The sequence below is a fragment of the Suncus etruscus genome, chromosome 6 (assembly GCF_024139225.1).
Source record: "Suncus etruscus isolate mSunEtr1 chromosome 6, mSunEtr1.pri.cur, whole genome shotgun sequence".
Taxonomy (NCBI): Eukaryota; Metazoa; Chordata; class Mammalia; order Eulipotyphla; family Soricidae; genus Suncus; species Suncus etruscus.
In genome coordinates this window covers 54,655,992-54,674,184 of record NC_064853.1, presented here as the reverse complement: position 1 = coordinate 54,674,184, position 18,193 = coordinate 54,655,992, and the positions used below count along the sequence as shown (strand labels likewise).

Here is an 18,193-nt window from a genome sequence, read left to right as displayed (position 1 = left end):
ACAAAGAAATCCTGCCACATGTATTGTATGCATAAAAGTCCCCAAAGTTACAGCAGTTGTTCAGTCCTCTTGGTGAGCACATTTAAGAACTCTTCACCTGAAATCTCCCTTTTAACTACAATTGTAAAGGCTTTTCTTTGTTGTTGTTTTATTTTTAGTTATTTGTTGCTTTTTCTAAAAAAAAAAATACACTTAAAGTTGCCCAAGAATTTTGAGTTTGTCTTTCTGTTGGTGGTGATTTGTGATTTAGTTAATCATTACATAATTTGAAGCAGCATAGCACTGAAAACCTACCATGGGCCAGAGAGATAGGACAGTGGGTAAGGCACTAGCATAACATACAGTTGACCCTGCTTTTATCCCCAGCACCACATATGGTCCCCTGAGCCCTCCCAGGAATGATCCCTGAACAAAGAGTAAGCCCTGAGTACCTCCAAGAGTAGTCCCCAAACCAATAAATAAAAATGGTCTGCCCACAGGGCCGGGCGGTGGCGCTAAAGGTAAGGTGTCTGCCTTGCCAGCGTTAGCCTAGGATGGACCGCGGTTCGATCCCCCGGTGTCCCATATGGTCCCCCAAGCCAGGAGCGACTTCTGAGCGCATAGCCAGGAGTAACCCCTGAGCGTTACCGGGTGTGGCCCAAAAACCAAAAAAAAAAAAAAAAAAAGGTCTGCCCTGCCGGAGAAATGGCACAGCAGTAGGGTGTTTGCCTTGTACACAACCAACCCAGGACGGATGGTGGTTTGAATCCAGCTTTCCATATGGTCCCCTGTGCCTGCCAGGAGCGATTTCTGAGCACATAGCCAGGGCTTACTCCTAGCTCTCTGCTCAGGGATCATTCCTGGATGGGCTCAGTGGACCATACGGGATGACTGGGTCTGAAACCTGGTTGATCTTGTGCTAGGCAAACATCGTCTCCCTATACTGTCACTTTAGCCCCAGCCCTAAGCTTCTTGCAAAGAGTTCATATCTCCAAATCTTTGCATCATCTCTCTGACCTCCTGTTAAGCATTTATTTAGTGCCTACTGTGTATCAGTTTATACTAATCCTCAAGGCCAAGAGGAATAATATAGATCATCTATATCCAATGTTCAAAGTTAACCATGATTTCTAGCACATTCTGTAAAGTCTAGTGTCAACTGATTGAATCACACTTGAAATTGGAGCTGTGTAGTGCGTGAGCTGATCTGCTTGTTTGCCATCCCATTGCCAACAAGTTTCTGCACCTCTCAGACCCCAGTTTAAGTCATGTAGTGACACTTTTCAGGAGGATTATGACAACAAAAGTAGATCACATGAATATACAGTGTCTTGGGCAATCCTGAGCCCTTGTATCATTATTGCCATCATCTTGCCCTTAGCACAGAGGGGAGGCATTAGTGTGCAAGAGCAGGTGGAATCCCAAACAACTGGGAGGATAAATTTATCCAAAAGATCTGAGTATGAAGAGTTATTTTTAACCTATAGAGTAAAAGGGAAAAAGAATGGTCCCCTCTTTAAATATTCACCTTTATTTTACTTATAGATAAAAGTACTTTGATTATTTGTTTAACCATGAACTGAGTTTATGGGAGACTCTTTAAATCAAGGAATCACAGGAATTTCAATGGTGTGGTTAAAGAGCAGACATCTATTTTGGTTCATCTCTCCAACTTCTGTTAGATGGTGGCAGCCAAATGCCAGCATGTCTACCTATGTGCCACCCTTCCTTCTATGTAGGCAGAGACCCAATTTCAGGGAAAGTCTCCTCCTGCCAGTGTGGAGCCCCAGGCAGCTTCAAGGACTGGTGGGGGAGTATTTCTAGCTCTGGTTCTAGTGCAATTCCCTGGGAGATTCTGAAACAAAGAGCAGAGATCAGTATTGTCCAGGCTACTGACTGCTCCCTCCTGGCCCTTTCGGAAGCCCACCCCTGCTTCTCTTCCCAGATGGTCACCCTAGTATCACTGCTGAGCAATGAAGTTAACAAATGTTTTAATTTCACTGCTGAGCAGTTCTGCAGAGAGGATAATGAGAAATGCATCAGATGCCACCATTGATGAAAGCTTTTCTTCCCCACTGGCTCAGATGATAATGCCAGACAAATTGGATACAGTGAGAGGTAGAATGGGGATATTCAGAGAGTTTCCTTCAGGTGAGCAAAGTCTGACCAAGGATAAAACAGGATGAGGAGGAATAGAGGAAGGGAGAAAGATAGAGGGAGATGCTAAAGACCCATTCTTAGTAGTAAGAATGAATCAGTAGCACTTTTACCACTGTGTTGAAATTTATTTTGAACTTTACTAACTCAAAAACAAACCTCCATTACCTTTAGGTGTTGAGGGTCAGGAAAGAGGCATGCTCCTTCATCAAATTCCCCAGGTCAGGAGACTTCTCAAAGCCCAGCTTCAGATTGTCTCTCAGCTCATTACATGCCTGTTTGCAGTCTTCAGAAGATCCTTTTTCAAGGACACTCACTGTCTGTTGGCCAAAGACATCACCAGTTCCTTGCCATGTGGGCAGTTTGTAGGACATGTCAGAATGTAGCAGCATGTTTTCCCCAAAACAAAACAAGCAAGTGAAACATACACAGAAATGTGGACGTCTCGGCAGCAACTCTTGAAGTGGAATACCATTCCTTTTGCCCTATTCTCTCCCTTCAAAGCAAGTCAACCCAAAGGCACAAATGCTTGGAGACAGAGTATTGGGAACCAGTTTAGAAGCTGCCTAGAGCCTGGAGCAATAGCACAGCAGTAGGGCATTTATTTGCCTTGCACGTGGCTGACCCAGGACGGACCTGGGTTTGATCCCTGGCGTTCCATATGGTCCCCCAAGCAAGGAACAGAGTAATTGCTGAGTGCATAGCCAAGAGTAGTCCCTGAGCGTCACCGGGTGTGGCCCCCAAAAACAAACAAACAAACAAAAAGCTGCCTACTTCAGCCATTACTGTCAGGGAAAAGATACTCAGATATTTGAGGCCAACTAGGGAAAGCAGAGAGGCTGCATAATTATGACTAAAGGGAGTACACTTTCAGCTATATCATGTGTTAGACTCTTGGAAGTTATTCATTCCAGTAAAATCTTTTTTTTAAATAATTTTATATTATAACCTCATGACCTACCAACTTTTTATAATACAGCCATTTTAGGCATTAAATGTTCAAACACCAGTTCTACCACCTTTGTGGCCTTCCCTTCATCAGTGACCCCAATTTCCTACCCATCATCCTAGTCTGTCCCTCTTAATGCACAAATTTATCTCATTTTTACAACACAAAGGAAAACAGGATTATCGAAACTTAGATCAACAAACATCAATTTAAAATGGTTGTTATAGCTTTCCGTGATGTTACTAAAGATAGTGTCTTTCAGATTTCCTGGGCTGTGGTTAGTGCTAGTTGAGCCTTCTGTGTTACTGTTTAAATTCACTGAGCCTGGTAGATTTCTATTTAACTTCCCCATCAGATTTCCTGTGACCCTATTGGGCAGACACTATGGAATTTTGTGCTATCTCATGGCCTCTTGTAGCTGCATAGACCAAAGTCTATAGATCTGAAATAAATTCTGTGGCTTGGCAGTTTGATAAGGTTAAATTGTGGAGCTGGGTCATTTCTGTAGGAGGGAGTAAGGTGTGGTACTGGGCTGCCTTGGCTTTAGGCAGAAAGGGGAATCTATTTCCACCCTTTCTGAAAAGGTACTAGAAGTACTAATCAGCTTGGAGCAGACAACCTGAGAAGAGTCTACAGCCATTATTTTCTTTTGACTTCAGTAAAATCTTAATTTAGATTACTAAATTGTTTTATATAAATTTCTTTGTTGGAGATTATTCAGAATATAGGAACTTAAAAAAAGTTCAATTTAACTTTTTATAGCCCTCTTGTGATCAGGAAACACTAAATCAAAGACAATACTCAAGGTCTAATACATTTAAAATGCCTCTTTTTGTTTGTTTTGTTTTGGGGGGCCACACCCAGTGGCATTCAAGAGTTACGCCTGGCTCTGCACTTAGAAATTGCTCCTGGCAGGCTTGAGGAACCAATGTGTTGCCGGGGATCGAACTCGGGTCTGTCCCAGGTTGGTGGCATGCAAGGAAAATGCCCTACCACTGGCTATCACTCTAGCCCCCTAATAGAACTTCGGAAGTATAGATATTCGAGAGAGAGAGAGAGAGAGAGAGAGAGAGAGAGAGAGAGAGAGAGAGAGAGAGAGAGAGAGAGAGAGAGAGAGAGAGAGAGAGAGAGAGAGAGAGAGAGAGAGAGAGAGAGGAGAGAGAGAGAGAGAGAGAGAGAGAGAGAGAGGAGAGAGAGAGAGAGAGATAAAACCGTAAGTTTTTTTTAAGTGATAAATTTTAAATTGTTTTTACTTTCCAGTATTTGCTTCATAAAGTCTTGCCTGAAATGATAAACTTTAGGATTAGTGAGAAATGGATGATTTTTCTCTTGAGTTTTGAGAAATTATTTAGAGATATAATAAAGGAGGATAAAACCTTAAGTTTTTATAGTATTGATTATAAAAACATGAATGAGGGCATAATGGTTAAGTTGCTTATTTTGCATGTGGCCAACCTGGTTCTATCCCCAGAACCATATATGGTTCTTTGAATACAATCAGTGATCTGTGACCACAGCTACAAGTAAGCCCTGAGTACTACCAGTTATGGCCCAAAAACAAAACCAGAAAAACCATCATTGATTGTAGTATTGTCAGGTAGAAATATAAAGTTTGGGGCCCGGAGAGATAGCACAGCAGTGTTTGCCTTGCAAGCAGCTGATGCAGGACCAAAGGTGGTTGGTTCAAATCCCGGTGTCCCATATGGTCCCCCGTGCCTGCCAGGAGCTATTTCTGAGCAGACAGCCAGGAGTAACCCCTGAGCACCGCTGGGTATGGCCCAAAAAAAAAAAAAAAAAGAAAAGAAATATAAAGTTTGTATGTGTATATGTTGATATACATGCCTATATAAAACAGAAATATTAGTCTTGCCATCTAGTTGACTTTCCTCCTATTTATTTGTGGGAGAGGTAATAAATGTCAGACCAAAGAAAGGATGCCAGTGCTGGGGAAACTTATAGGAAGATCAGAGAGAAGGTAGTGGGATTAGGGTGCAGGTGCCCAAGTCATTTCAATCATTAGCACAACATGGCCTATTCACTGGGCCTTGATGGCGCTGAGCACCTGAATAGCAGCTTATCCTCAGGCCCTCACATTGAACCCTATGCCTAGTTGGCTGAGAATTGCTGAGAGTGGCCACTCGACTCCCAGAGCACTTCTTGCAAGACCTTTAAAAGTTTTTATTGTGGCTAGTCCGAGTGCAGTGGTGTTTACAATTAATTGTTCAGAGCCAGTTACAGATTTCTTTGTTCCTTCTCCACTCCCACTGCTTCACTTGACTAGCCTAAAAAAAAAAAAAAAAAGTTTTTGTTGTTTATTTGTTTTTAAGTTTTAGGGGAATTTATATATGAGAGATTTTCAAAAGGGAAGAAAATTAAGAATTGAGACCAGTCTTAGGTGGTGGTTTTAAGATGACAACCAATGTGGAAAGCTGAAAAGAACTGGTCAGAAAGATATGCTTTTCTGTTTGTTTTATTTTGTTTTGGTTTTGGGTCACACTCGGCAGCGCTCATTGCCTACTCCTGGCTCCATGCTCAGAAATCATTCCTGGCAGGCTCGGGGGACCATATGGGATGCCAGGATTCAAACCACCGTCCTTCTGCATGCAAGGCAAATGCCCTACCTCCATGCTATCTCTCTGGCCCCTGAAAGAAATATATGCTTTTGTCCTCAATGCCTCAGTGTTCTGAAATCAGAATTGTGATCCAGATCATTAGTAATGACCAATACCACTGAAAGGTAAAATGGGTAGTGTTAGGATTCTAGAGGGCCATGATTGCTAAATCTAAGCAATGTAGGGTTCTTGTTGACTAATTCCTTTGTGGGTACTTTTGTTCCACAGGCCATAATGGGGTGTCTTGAGGGCGAAGATGGACATTCCATTTTCCAGAGGCTTCTGGCTAAAGTAAAGGATGAGAGCTTGGATCCTGAGGCCCTTGTGTCCCTGCTGAGGCTGTACCAAGATTCTAATCCTGCAGTCAAGGCAGCATTTTCAGACAGAAAATCAGAAGATGTAGCAGTGGCAACAAAAGGTAGGAAAAGCTCCCTCCAGCCTTGAGTGACTGATTCTGTCTGGGGAGGCGCCCCAGAATCTACAAGTGATGAGTTCCTGCCCTCCCTTAGTTACTGGTAAATGGTTTCCCCATAAGACCTCCATGTACTCCAGAAGCTGCATGTTAGACAGATACATGCAATGTGAGGCTCCTTTTCTACCCCTGGGCTCCCTAGTCTGCAACATAAATATCATCCATGTCTTTCTGCCCTCCAGAAAGCCACACGTCCCAGTCACAACCTCTCCGCCATTCTGACGACTGGAAAGGCTGAGTCTGCTCTTGTCTGGTTTAGGGACAAAGCAGTGGCCTTGCCAACCAGAAGTTAACCTCTAGTTGGCTCTGCAGCTTTGTGTTTCGACAGATAAATGAAACATTTTCCTTTCATAGAGTTTAAACAGAATAATAAAGTATTTTCCTCTCTGAAAAGAGATTCTGCATTCAGAGGCTCAGAATAGGCTGAAAATCACTTTACAATTTTGTTAGATCTCTCTTTCTCTCTCTTGACAAACTCTCTTACTGTCCTGTTCTTCAAATCAACTAGCTTCTCTTGCATGTCTCTAACTCTTTTTCCCCCCAGGGGGCACAGAGGAGGGAAAGACCTTGTCTGTCCTGTTACTCCAACACAAAGAGGACCTGGTCCAGTGTGTGACACAGCTGAGGCCGATCGTGGAGTTCCTGGAAACCACCAAGGAGGGATTTCTGACAGACTCTGAGAAGCAGGTAACATGGAGAATCACTCACTCCTCCTTCTCAATTTAGAGATTAAAAAATATCTCTGCTGTGGCATAGGACATTTTGGACTTTGCAGTATTTTCAGACACACTGCTTAAAGTCTCAGAAGTCCAGATTCTTGTTTCTGGTCGTTTACTCCATTGTGGGCATCCTTCCATGAGGCAGTTCTACTTTTCATTTGTATATGTGTGGAGTGGAAGGCTGGTTAATACACTATGATCCATAAGGTTTTCCCATAAAACAGTTGCTCTGCAAATTAAAATGTTAAGTCATGTTTATAATAATGCCACTTTCCTTTTTACAAAATTGACATGCTTTTCTCTGCAGAAAAGCCAAGAAAACAGACCAGAAGCAAAGTATCAAATCTCCTACCATCCCACTCTAGAGAGAGATACTACTAACATGGGGGACAGAGGGGTTGGACTCTTTTTTCCCAATCTGAATCATTCTAGTATGGGGTAATACTGAACAAACAGTTTGTTAATTGTGCTTAGACTGTGAGAAGGAGAGAGGGAGGGAGGAAGAGAGAGAGAGAGAGAGAGAGAGAGAGAGAGAGAGAGAGAGAGAGAGACTGTATTTCCGTACTCAAATTGTGTTTCATCTAATTAATGAATATTCCATAATTCATTCACTCTTTATTGTTGAGTATTCATGGCTATTATAAGTTATAATGCTGAGAGCATCCTTTTTATTTTTGTTTTATTTTGTTTTGATTTTTGGACCACACCCAGAGTGCTTGTGGATGGCCCTGTGCTCAGAAATCACTCCTGGCAGGCTTGGGACCATCTGGGTTGCTGGGGATCAAATTCGGGTCGGCCGTGTAAGGCAAATGCCCTACCTGCTGTGCTGCTCCCGCCCCAAGAACAACCTTTTTAATTAGAATTTAACTGTTAACACTTATAGTTTTGATGTACCAAGTTACCAAAGTGTCCAAGACCCTCTACCACACTCCTGATATCATTTCTAGGTTGTCTCTTCCTTTCTTCTTTCTTTTCCCCTGCTTAGTAATCTCAGTTTTGTAATTCAAGGCCAAGGGCTTTTCATTGTTTGAAACAGGGTCTATTCCCTGGTTTTGTCTCAGGAATATCTTTGTATGCAAATCTTTGCATCTCCTCAGATAATTTTTCTCCCTTTGAATTATTGCTAAGAAGTGAGATAATGTAGCAGAGTATAAAATTTCTCAGGTGTTTGATATATATTGCCAAATTGCCCTTCAGGAAGGTTGCACCAATTTACTCTCCCACCAGCTTCCTGCTAAAATCCTCATAAAACTGCTAGCATGACTTCTCAAGTCCACTAGATAACTGTATTTGTTGGTGTTATTGATTTCTACTTTGTGCTAAAAATATTTTTGTATCTGGGAAAGAAGGAATAGAGCCAGCCAACTTTTCGGCATCAATTCTTAAAACTGTGGGAAGTGACTTATATGTTCAGGAGTGAAAATGTGTAGAAACCACCTTCTATCTATAATTGTAAGCATTGATCTCAGACCATCTTTTACTCAGTAGCCTGATATCCCTGTTTTTCTTCAACCTCAGAATTTTATTTCTGCAAATTACATACAGAAAATTTTATTAGATCTAGGACTATACCTATTGGCACTCAGGAGTCACTTCCAGGGGGTTCCTCGGGGACTATTTACTGCTGGGGATAAAACCTGGCCTCTTACATGCAAAGCAGCTATCTATTTGGCCTCTGTTTTCTAACTACTTTCAACTTCACAAAGGAAAGATGTTATGTACTATAAGATTAAATTCCCCTTTTTTTTTCTCCCGAGACTTCAGAGTTAGGGTAATTTCAGGCAATTGGCTTAAGTAAGTTGGTTATAGAAGTACCTGATCCCCTATTTAGTGATTTCATTCAATTCCTCATTCAGGCATTTTCCTTATTACCTAGATTGAATGTGTCCTTTGAACTACTTCATTATCTTGGTAAAACAGCATTTATAAGTAGAGCCCAAACTCAGCCTCATTCTCTGCAGCAAGACAGACCACACCGTCATTTTCTTCTGTCACTTTCAGTTTACTTGACAGAAGGGCTAAAGCAGAAGAACTTAAATTAGTTATAAATCACATGCGGGGGGTAGGGGAGAACTTCTTAGGATTGGGGCCTCACAAGTGCTTCATTAAGCCACTCCTCATGAACAGTGAAGCACAGTGATAAAGCAGGAGTGTGGGGTGAATGTGGATGAAGAGTCACTGTATTTTGACATTATGTGGAACATGTATGTAGGCATTTTAATTTAAATGTTGCTTCTTTAACTGAAATCACACTAGTTTGTCTTACTGTGTATTATGGATATGGTTTTACCCCACTTCTATGGGAATGTTTCCATACCACACCACTCCTGTTCTCTGCCCTCCCTCTAGGTCTGAGACCACGGATTGCTTCATTTGATTTTTGTCTATTCCTGTCCTCTACTTCTCTGTGTACTGAACACATGAGTGAGATCATCTGATATTTGTCTTTCCCTGTGATATTTTACTTAACATGATCCCTTTCAGCTCCATCCATGGTATCACAAAAGGCAGGACTTCACTTTTTCTTATGGCTAAGTAGTATTCCATTGTGCATATAGACCACATATTCTTCTTGTTTTTTTCTGAGGGAAAGGGATATAGCTGGAAGTATTCCGTGTGTGTGCCTGACTCTGTGCTCGGGGATCACACCTGAAGGCTCTGGGGACCATATGGTGGTGCCAGAGATTGAACCAAGGTTGGGCACATGCAAGGAAAAGGTCCTATCCACTCTATTTTCCCTTTAACCCCAAGATCACATCTTCTTGATCACTCTGCCATTGATCAATTGGTTATTTTCATATCTTGCTTATAGTAAATGATGCTATAATGAGCTTAGGTGCACATATATCTTTTCAAGTTAGTGCTTTTGTGTTCTTTGGCTAGACACCAAAGAATAGAAGTATACATACCTTTTAGAGCTTTTTCTGTTATAGAATGAGGCTCATAGATGCCTTGACTCTTATGTACATACCTCCTTCTTTAAGAAATAGGAGTGGGAGGCCAGAGAGATAGCACGGCGGTAGGGCATTTGCCTTGTATGCAGCCGATTCAGGACTGATGGTGGTTCTAATCCTGACATCCCATATAGTCCCCTGAGCCTGCCAGGAACGGTTTCTGAACACAGAGCCAGGAGTCACTCCTGAAAGCCATCGGATGCGACCCAAAGACCAAAGAGAGAAAGAGAGAGAGAGGGAGGAAGGGAGGGAGGGAAAGAGAGAGGGAGGGAGGAAGGGAGGGAGGGAGAGAAGGAAGGGAGAAGGGAGAGAAGGAAGGGAGAAGGGAGAGGAGGGAGGGAGGGAGAGAGGGAAGGAAGGAAGAAGGGAGGGAGGGAAGGAAGGAAGGAAGGAAGAAGGAAGGAAAGGAAGGAAGGAAGAAGGAAGGAAAGGAAGGAAGGAAGGAAGGAAGGAAGGAAGGAAGGAAGGAAGGAAGGAAGGAAGGAAGGAAGGAAGGAAGGAAGGAAGGAAGGAAGGAAGGAAGGAAGGAAGGAAGGAGGGAGAGTGGTAAGCAGGAATGCCATTACTTTAGGATTAGAAACATTAAAAACATAGCAATTATAGTCATCATGTATTTGTTGCTTCTGTGTTGCAAGCTAAGTGCTGAAGATCTTATTTTTTAGTTTAAAACATTACGGTTTACAAAGTTATTCATAGTTGGATTTTAGACATACAATGCTTCAGGACCAGTTCCACCTCCAGTGTCAACCTCCCTCCACCACTATTCCCATAGTCCATCCCATACCACTACTACCTGCCCCAGCCTGCCATCATAAGAGACACCTTAAGTTTGGTTGTTAAAGTTTGCGTTTCATGATTTCATTGTTGTTGACTCTGGCTTGGATATTTAGTTCTGTCCTTTCTTAACTCCACTAATGCACCCTTAGCCCCTCTCTCTCATCATTTCATATGTGTTTTTTCCACACAATTTCTTTCCTTCTCCTCAATATATTCTGAGACCTAGGGTGTTCTTGACAACCCCCATTTAAGCCATTGTATTTCTTCATGTAGTTATTCTAAATAACACATATAAGTGATTTTATCTTATATTTATCCTTCTTATGGCTTACTTCATTTAACATAATAACTCCAGCTCTATCTCCGTTGCAGTGAATCAAGTGCCCAAGATCTTTTAAATATTCTATCCTTGCAGAAACTTTTTAACATCATGGACATCACCCTAATTTTATTTTGTATGTATGTTTTAATTTAGGGAGGGAGTGTATATCTGGTTTGTTTAGGGCTTACTCCTGTATTCAGGGATCACTCCTGTCAATGCATATGGGACATTGTCGAGCCAGAATTGAAGTGAGGTTGTTTGTGTGCCAGGCATCTCTACCCTAATTTTAAAGGCAAAGAAACACACTTAATGTTAAGCATTTGTCTAAAGCCATAGCTGTTTGGTGCTAGTTCTGGAATACAGACTTTGTTTGGTTGTTTGAGCCACATCCAGTGATGCTCCTGTGTCATTGGGATTACTGCAGGGATTACTTCTGGTTCTACACCCAGGAATCACTCCTAGAATTCTCAGGGGACCATATGAGATGATAAGGATTGAACTCGAGTTGGCTACGTGTAAGGCAAGCATCCTACCCTTTAGTTCAGCCCCTGGAACACAGACTTTTAAGCAAAACGCACTCTACTTATCACTGTTCATGCTGCTTCCTGAATATGTCAGTAATTACTATTATGAAAGATCACCCGTGGGCCGTGGTAAAGTGTTTGCCTTGCATGCAAAAGGTTGGTGGTTCGAATCCCAGCATCCCATATGGTCCCCCGAGCCTGCCAGGAGCGATTTCTGAGCATAGAGCCAGGAGTAACCTGAGCACTGCCCTGTGTGACCTAAAAACAAAAAACAGGTCACCCATGTTTCATACATTATTCTAGGCCATACAACAATTTTATAGAAACTTTATGTAAGAACTGCATTTTTATTTAATTTTTTTGCATATTAAAAGAAGGATGCACTAGGTTTTAGAATTGGGGTTCAAATTCGGCCTGACTAACTTGAAAGCCTGTGCTCATCTGAATAATATTTGGCTGCTTGCGAACTAAGATGTAGTACTAAATCAGTATGGTTTTTAGATACAAGCTGTGAAAATTCAAATTGTATTTTATTTAGAATTCTTAATATATATTAGACCTTAAGCAAAGAGAATAACTATTCTCTACTGACAAGGAATATGACAGCTTGATTTATAATATGTACATTCCTTTCACATCTACAATATAGATATTCTTTTCATCTATCTAAAACCAATTTGGTTTTATAGCTAAATTCATTATTTTCAAATGGGAGTTAATTTGCTAATAGTGTCCTCTGCCATGCCACCGTGACTGATCTGACTGTCCCTCTGGAGAGCTGGCATGGTCCCAAAGGGAAGCTCAGAGGCTGTGAATCGATAGATTACACATATTGCAATAATCCTCTGCATTATCAGTTCCTGAAGTTGTGCATAGTGAGTCCCTGAAAGAATCACTCCCATTATACTAAAACAGTATCTGTAAAATAGCTTCAATTAGTTTATTTTTTAACCTTTTGCTGGAGCGCCTTGCCTTGCCCTCTTGAGTTGGAGCATCCTTCAGCACAGCTGAGAAGAGCAGGGGAATGTGATTGGCGCATGTGCTGCTGAAAATGAGAGGGAGAAATAGTCAATGATCTGTAGGAAAAAATAATACAGATAAGCCCTTCACTTATTTTGACTTCAGAGACTACTTGCCTAATATGTAAATTATCTGGGTATTTAAATGGCTATGCATGTAAAATTAAAAGAAGCAAAGATATGAAAATTGTTCAGAATGACAGCCTGGACCATGGTCAGATACTTTTGAACAGGAGCTTGAAAACACTGTAACGGGGCCTGGAGAGATAGCACAGCGGCGTTTGCCTTGCAAGCAGCCGATCCAGGACCAAAGGTGGTTGGTTTGAATCCTGGTGTCCCATATGGTCCTCTGTGCCTGTCAGGAGCTATTTCTGAGCAGACAGCCAGGAGTAACCCCTGAGCACCGCCGGGTGTGACCTCAAAAAAAAAAAGAAAACACTATATTAATTGGTTGCTGGTCTGAACACACTTTTCTTAAGAACCAGGGGAAATGTCAGTAACAGCTCTAGTATAAGAATATGTGCAAAAAATGCAAATTTGGGGAGGCAAAGAATTTACACAGGACAACAATGGAGAAAGGTGTTTGTAGGAGTATTTATTTGGAGACTGTTGGATGTTTATTGAAACAATAAAGAAGAGACTATGAAAAAAGTAGTGCCAGAGCCCCACAGAGGCACATGTGGGACCATCTGTGCTGTACCATCGTCTTGTCGGATTTCCCAGGGGGTGGGTCAAATGCTTTCAGCACTCTCATAATTGGTGTCTGGTGATGGCTTGCCACTGCAGGTGATTCTGAATTGCTGTGAGGGCAGAACACCCAAGGAGACCATAGAAAATTTGTTGCACAGAATGTCTGAAGAGAAGACTCTGACTGCTGAGAGTTTGGTAAAACTCTTTCAAGCTGTGAAGATGGCATTCCCAAAGTTAGGTCTTCTGCTGGGAAATTTGCAGAAATCCGCCACTTTGCCGAGCACCACAGGTATTAGTTACTTGTTGGCCCTGTGGACCAACTCCTACAGAAGTTTAAAACTTAAAGCAGCCTTTTGGTTTCATGCTGGGGGATAAGGTAATGTTCTAAAATGCTATTGCTAAAAGGAAACTCGCCACAAAACAACAATTCTTGGAGTTCCTGGAACTGAGGTCTGTAGTTCAAGAATGCATCTTCTCCACTAGACTTCTTTGGAGGTTCCTGCGACTCAAGGTTTGTGTCTATGTGGCTTCTCCTGGGCTGCTGTCAGGTGTTACTTGTGAATGCCGAAAGGAAGAAAAAGCTCATGGTTCTGGCAACTATGAACAGCAGAAACTCAAACCATGGTTTCATAATCATTCCTCATTTGGGTATTGTTTGGTTTTATTCCCCAGAATTAACACCTTCTGATGTTTGGGAAATGAGTCCATGTCCCTTTCCATAGAGGAACAGCAACACTTAAGCTAGCTCAACCCTGTCCCAGAGCATTAAAGATTAAGATGGTTTTCAGGAAAAGGGTATTAGAAAAATAGATGATGCTCACAGAGTTTTTTGTTTATTTTGTTTTTGGCCCACACCCAATATTGCTCAGGGCTTGCTTACTCCTTGTTCGGCACTCAGGGAATCACTCTTTTGTTTTGTTTTTGCTTGTTTTGGAGCCACACCCAGTGATGCTCAGTAGTGACACCTGGCTATGCGCTCAGAAATCACTCCTGGCTTGGGAGACCTTATGGGATGCTGGGAGATCAAACTGGTTCGTCCTAGGCTAGAGCCATTGCAAGGCAGAAGAAGCCTTACCACTTGCGCCAGTCCAGGAAATCACCAATATTGGGTTCCAGGGAGCAAACCCAGGTCAGCTGCCTTGCAGTACAAGTGCCTTACCCACTGTACAATAGCTCTGGCCTACATAATCACAGTGTTTTCATATACTAACTTTAATATGTAAAGCAATGAGACAACCTAAAGCCCCACTACTTATTGTGTCAATGTTGATATTTGAAACCCAATTCTTAGAATGTTTAGATACTCTACCATGTTTATAAATTTCTCTATTTAAGAGTAACATAACAGCATTCTCCCCCATGTTAAAACAGAACAAAATAAAAACCATTATCCTGTGTCTTGAAGGCTGTGTACGTTTCCATCATAAGGGCTCGATGGTGTTTCCCTCTTGCTCTGCTGTGGGTACACGTGTAGTCTAATGAAAAGACTCAAGACTTACCTAAGTTTGCATCCTCACTTTAGCTGTGTGACCCCATGTAGGTGGCCAAACCTTGCCGAACCTCATTCCATTCTCTGTGAAGAGATGGGGTAAGAAAAGTACCTAGCGGGGCCGGAGAGATAGCATGGAGGTAAGGCGTTTGCCTTTCATGCAGGAGGTCATCGGTTTGAATCCCGGCGTCCCATATGGTCCCCCGTGCCTGCCAGGAACAATTTCTGAGCCTGGAGCCAGGAATAATCCCTGAGCACGGCCGGGTGTGACCCAAAAACCACAAAAAAAAAAAAAAAAAAAAAAAAAAAAGAAAAGTACCTAGCACATTCCTTTGTAGCTACATAAGATTTACACTAGCACATTATAGGCACTCAGTAATGATTATTTATCAACAGTTGTCATGACAAATCCTGCAGTTTCAAATGTGTCCATAATAGGGATCTTTTTGTTTGGGTCATTTCTTTCTTTGGGATAAGGAAGTGGTGTGTCCACACCTGTGGTGCTCAGGAGTTACTCCAGGCTCTTATTCAGGAATCACTGCTGGCAGGCTCAGGGGACCATATGGGATGCCTGGGATTAAACATCATGGAGGCAAGTGCCCTACCTACTCTACTATCTTTCTGGCCTTCTGGTTATTTCTTAAGGATGGAATCCAGGAAGTAAGAGTCACTGGAGCAAAGAACTTATTCAGTTTTAAAAACTACATGACTAAGGGAAATGCTGGGGAATTTGTAATTTTCTTTACTTACAAGTAAACCTGACCTGTTTAGAGAGAGCAAGCGCCTATGGAATCTAGCTTGTAGGTCTGAGTTCAATCCCAGCCATATAGCATCCCTTTAGCCACTGTATCTTTACACTGACAGGTGTTACCGTAGCCATAAGGGGAGAGTCGGTGGCAGATTAACTCTGTAGCCATGTAAATAGAAGAGGGGCCAGGCTTGTCATGGCCACCGTCTGGGTTCATGCTTACATTTTGGATTGCCCAGTTAGTCTTTACCTTGGGTGACAGCTAGTGCCCCTCAAATCTATCCACTGAATCTCTCATCAGTGCAGCCTTCTAATTAGACCCCTGTGGAGCAGTCACTAGCCTGTACCACCAGGTGCTAACTTACACAGCACTAGTGGTTTTGTGACCCTAAAGCACTGAATGAGGAAGTGTAGACCAAAGGATTTCTGAATATATGTGTAGGAGACCCCAAGCCAAGAGCTGGATTTGATGTCTAGAGAAGGCAGAGCCTCATGCCAAGATCTCTCTTCCTCTCTCATTTAAAACTCCCTGAATTTTCATAGGAGAAACCCTTGGTAGATCTCATTTTTGACCATTACCATTTCCGCCAATAACTTTACAGTTCATGCAAGCCCTGATGATTACGGGACCGAGCTATTGAGACGATATCACGAAAACCTCTCCGAGATTTTCACAGACAACCAGGTGTTAGTGAAAATGATCCAACGTGTGAAGGACTTAACCCCTGAAGAAAAGGAGGTAAGAGGAAAGAGGGAAGACCAGAGAGTGGGTCAAGAATCAAATGAGGGAGAAGGAAGAGATTTGTAAATCCTCTGCTTGTGAGCCTGTCGTCCATCCGTCTGTCTGTCTGTTTTGGGGCCACACCTGGCAGTGCTCAGGGTTTACTCCTGGCTCTGCACTCAGAAATTACTCCTGGCAGGTTCTGGGACTATATGGGATTCTGGGGATAGAACATGGGTTGGTCACATGCAAGGCAAATGCCCTACCTGCTGTGCTATCACTCTGCCCCTCTGTCATCTATATTTTATATGGACAGACACACTCAGCCATTTTGAGAACTGCTGTGGGACCCGTCGAGATGTTGCTTCTCGAGAGACAGTGACATGGGGGGGGGGCTGTTTTCCTTTACACAGCAGTGTGGGGAGGGCATGCAGAAGGAACACCATAGAGCTTCATTGGGATGCAGGTGTCTCGAACTCTGAGGTGTTAGATTACACATTGTAACAGAGATACGCAAAACAGAGATTGTCTTACATGTAAACCTGGGCAGAACTGCCTCTGGATAAACTTAAGTTGTCTGCTTTTATTCTTACTCTGTCCTTAACAGCTGGGATTGGTCTCTGTACTCAATAAAAATGACAGTTCTGGCAGGTAGATGGCTCTCCATATGAAGTAGAAGATTGCCAGACCACGTGTTTCACCCTCAGCCTAGTTTCGTTTATTTCATGCATGACCCTGCTTCAGACCCGTTCACCTGGGGTTGGAACTATGGTGCATGGGCTGATTTTACAATGTGGGGAGGGGGACACAGGACATTGATGGCCTGGGGCCCTACTACTGAGGAAAGGGACTGACTGTTTGCTGGTGCTGTGCCTCACAGGTCATGGAGATGCTGGTAAGATGTGAGACGGGTGCAGGGGCCTTCAATGCTCTGATGTCAGCAGCCATGGAGAAGCAGACCCTCTCTGCCACCACTGTGTGGCAGCTGCTGCTGGCAGCTCAGGAGATGGAGCCCTGCCCATGGCGCCTGCTCTTGGAGGAGATCCAGAAGGAGCCTGGTGCCCAGGCTTTCTTCCGGACAGGTAGGAGACCTGGCCTCATTGCAGCTTTGCCTTCACATTGCCAGTCTTCCAGGTCTGCTGTGGGAGTCAACCTGTCCCCGATCGATTTCGTCCATGGGCATGGGATTTGTTCTAGATGATTGTGGGGATTGTTCTGTTCTTATTAATGCTATTTGCCATATTCTTCCCTTCCAACCTCAGATAGGAGATGGGACTAAGTATATTCTGACTATAAAGAACTGAGTGGGGAATTAGGGAAGGAAACAGGTCGGGTGGTTAGTCTTCCTAAAGAGCTTCTGCGTCCCTTTTCTTTCAGTGAGGCCGCTGGAAAGCACAGCCTTAGAAGCCATCCTGAGGCATCACAGACGGATCCTAGAAGCTCTCCGACAAAGGACTGAACAGAAGTCCTTCACACCAGAGGAGGAGCAGCTGGCAGAGGCAGTGACAGAGGTGGGGCAAGTCAGAGATGTTTTCTGGGTGGATTTGCAGAGCTGTCCCCAAGCCTGTGTTGGTTCCTAAGGGAAGAATCAGCCTTGTGGACTCCCTGCTGTGCGCTGAGCCCCCTGCTGAGCCCACACATTGTAACTAGTTTGTTCCTTTTAATCCTCCCACCTCTTTTGTGTGGCAGGTGATAGCATTTTGCAGATAAGGGAACACTGGGCTCCGAGCTCCCAGGGGGATCCATAGCCTGTGTAGGATGTTCTTTCTACCTGATAAGAGATGAGGCCAGATTTGTAGGCAGATTCTATGACTGATTTAGATTCATTCCATTTGTCTAGAGTTAGGCAGATCTCTGAGTGGTACTGCTCCCCAGCATGTTCTAAGGATGAAGTTCCTTCAAAGAGAGAAAAGCGAAACTGGCCTTATTGCATACTCTATTCTGGTTTCTAGGAACAGCCAAGATAAACATAGCTAGAACAAAGCTTTAGCCCATATGCAGTGGCATATAGTGCCAACTCATTTTCTGTGAGGCTTCTCACAGTGTGGCTGGAATCCCAGA

At 43.0% G+C, this 18,193-nt stretch overlaps 1 protein-coding gene across 1 annotated transcript in view; it reads left to right on the top strand.

The window, feature by feature from the left end:
- ZBTB40 (zinc finger and BTB domain containing 40) overlaps nt 1-18,193 on the top strand; it is a 78,824-nt gene that overhangs the window by 46,590 nt on the left and 14,041 nt on the right. Inside the window, exons 4-9 of the mRNA XM_049774631.1 lie at nt 5,926-6,115; nt 6,714-6,856; nt 13,271-13,463; nt 16,014-16,150; nt 17,013-17,214; nt 17,510-17,643. Coding sequence (XP_049630588.1) covers nt 5,926-6,115; nt 6,714-6,856; nt 13,271-13,463; nt 16,014-16,150; nt 17,013-17,214; nt 17,510-17,643 — 999 coding nt within the window. The remainder of the gene's footprint in view (nt 1-5,925; nt 6,116-6,713; nt 6,857-13,270; nt 13,464-16,013; nt 16,151-17,012; nt 17,215-17,509; nt 17,644-18,193) is intronic.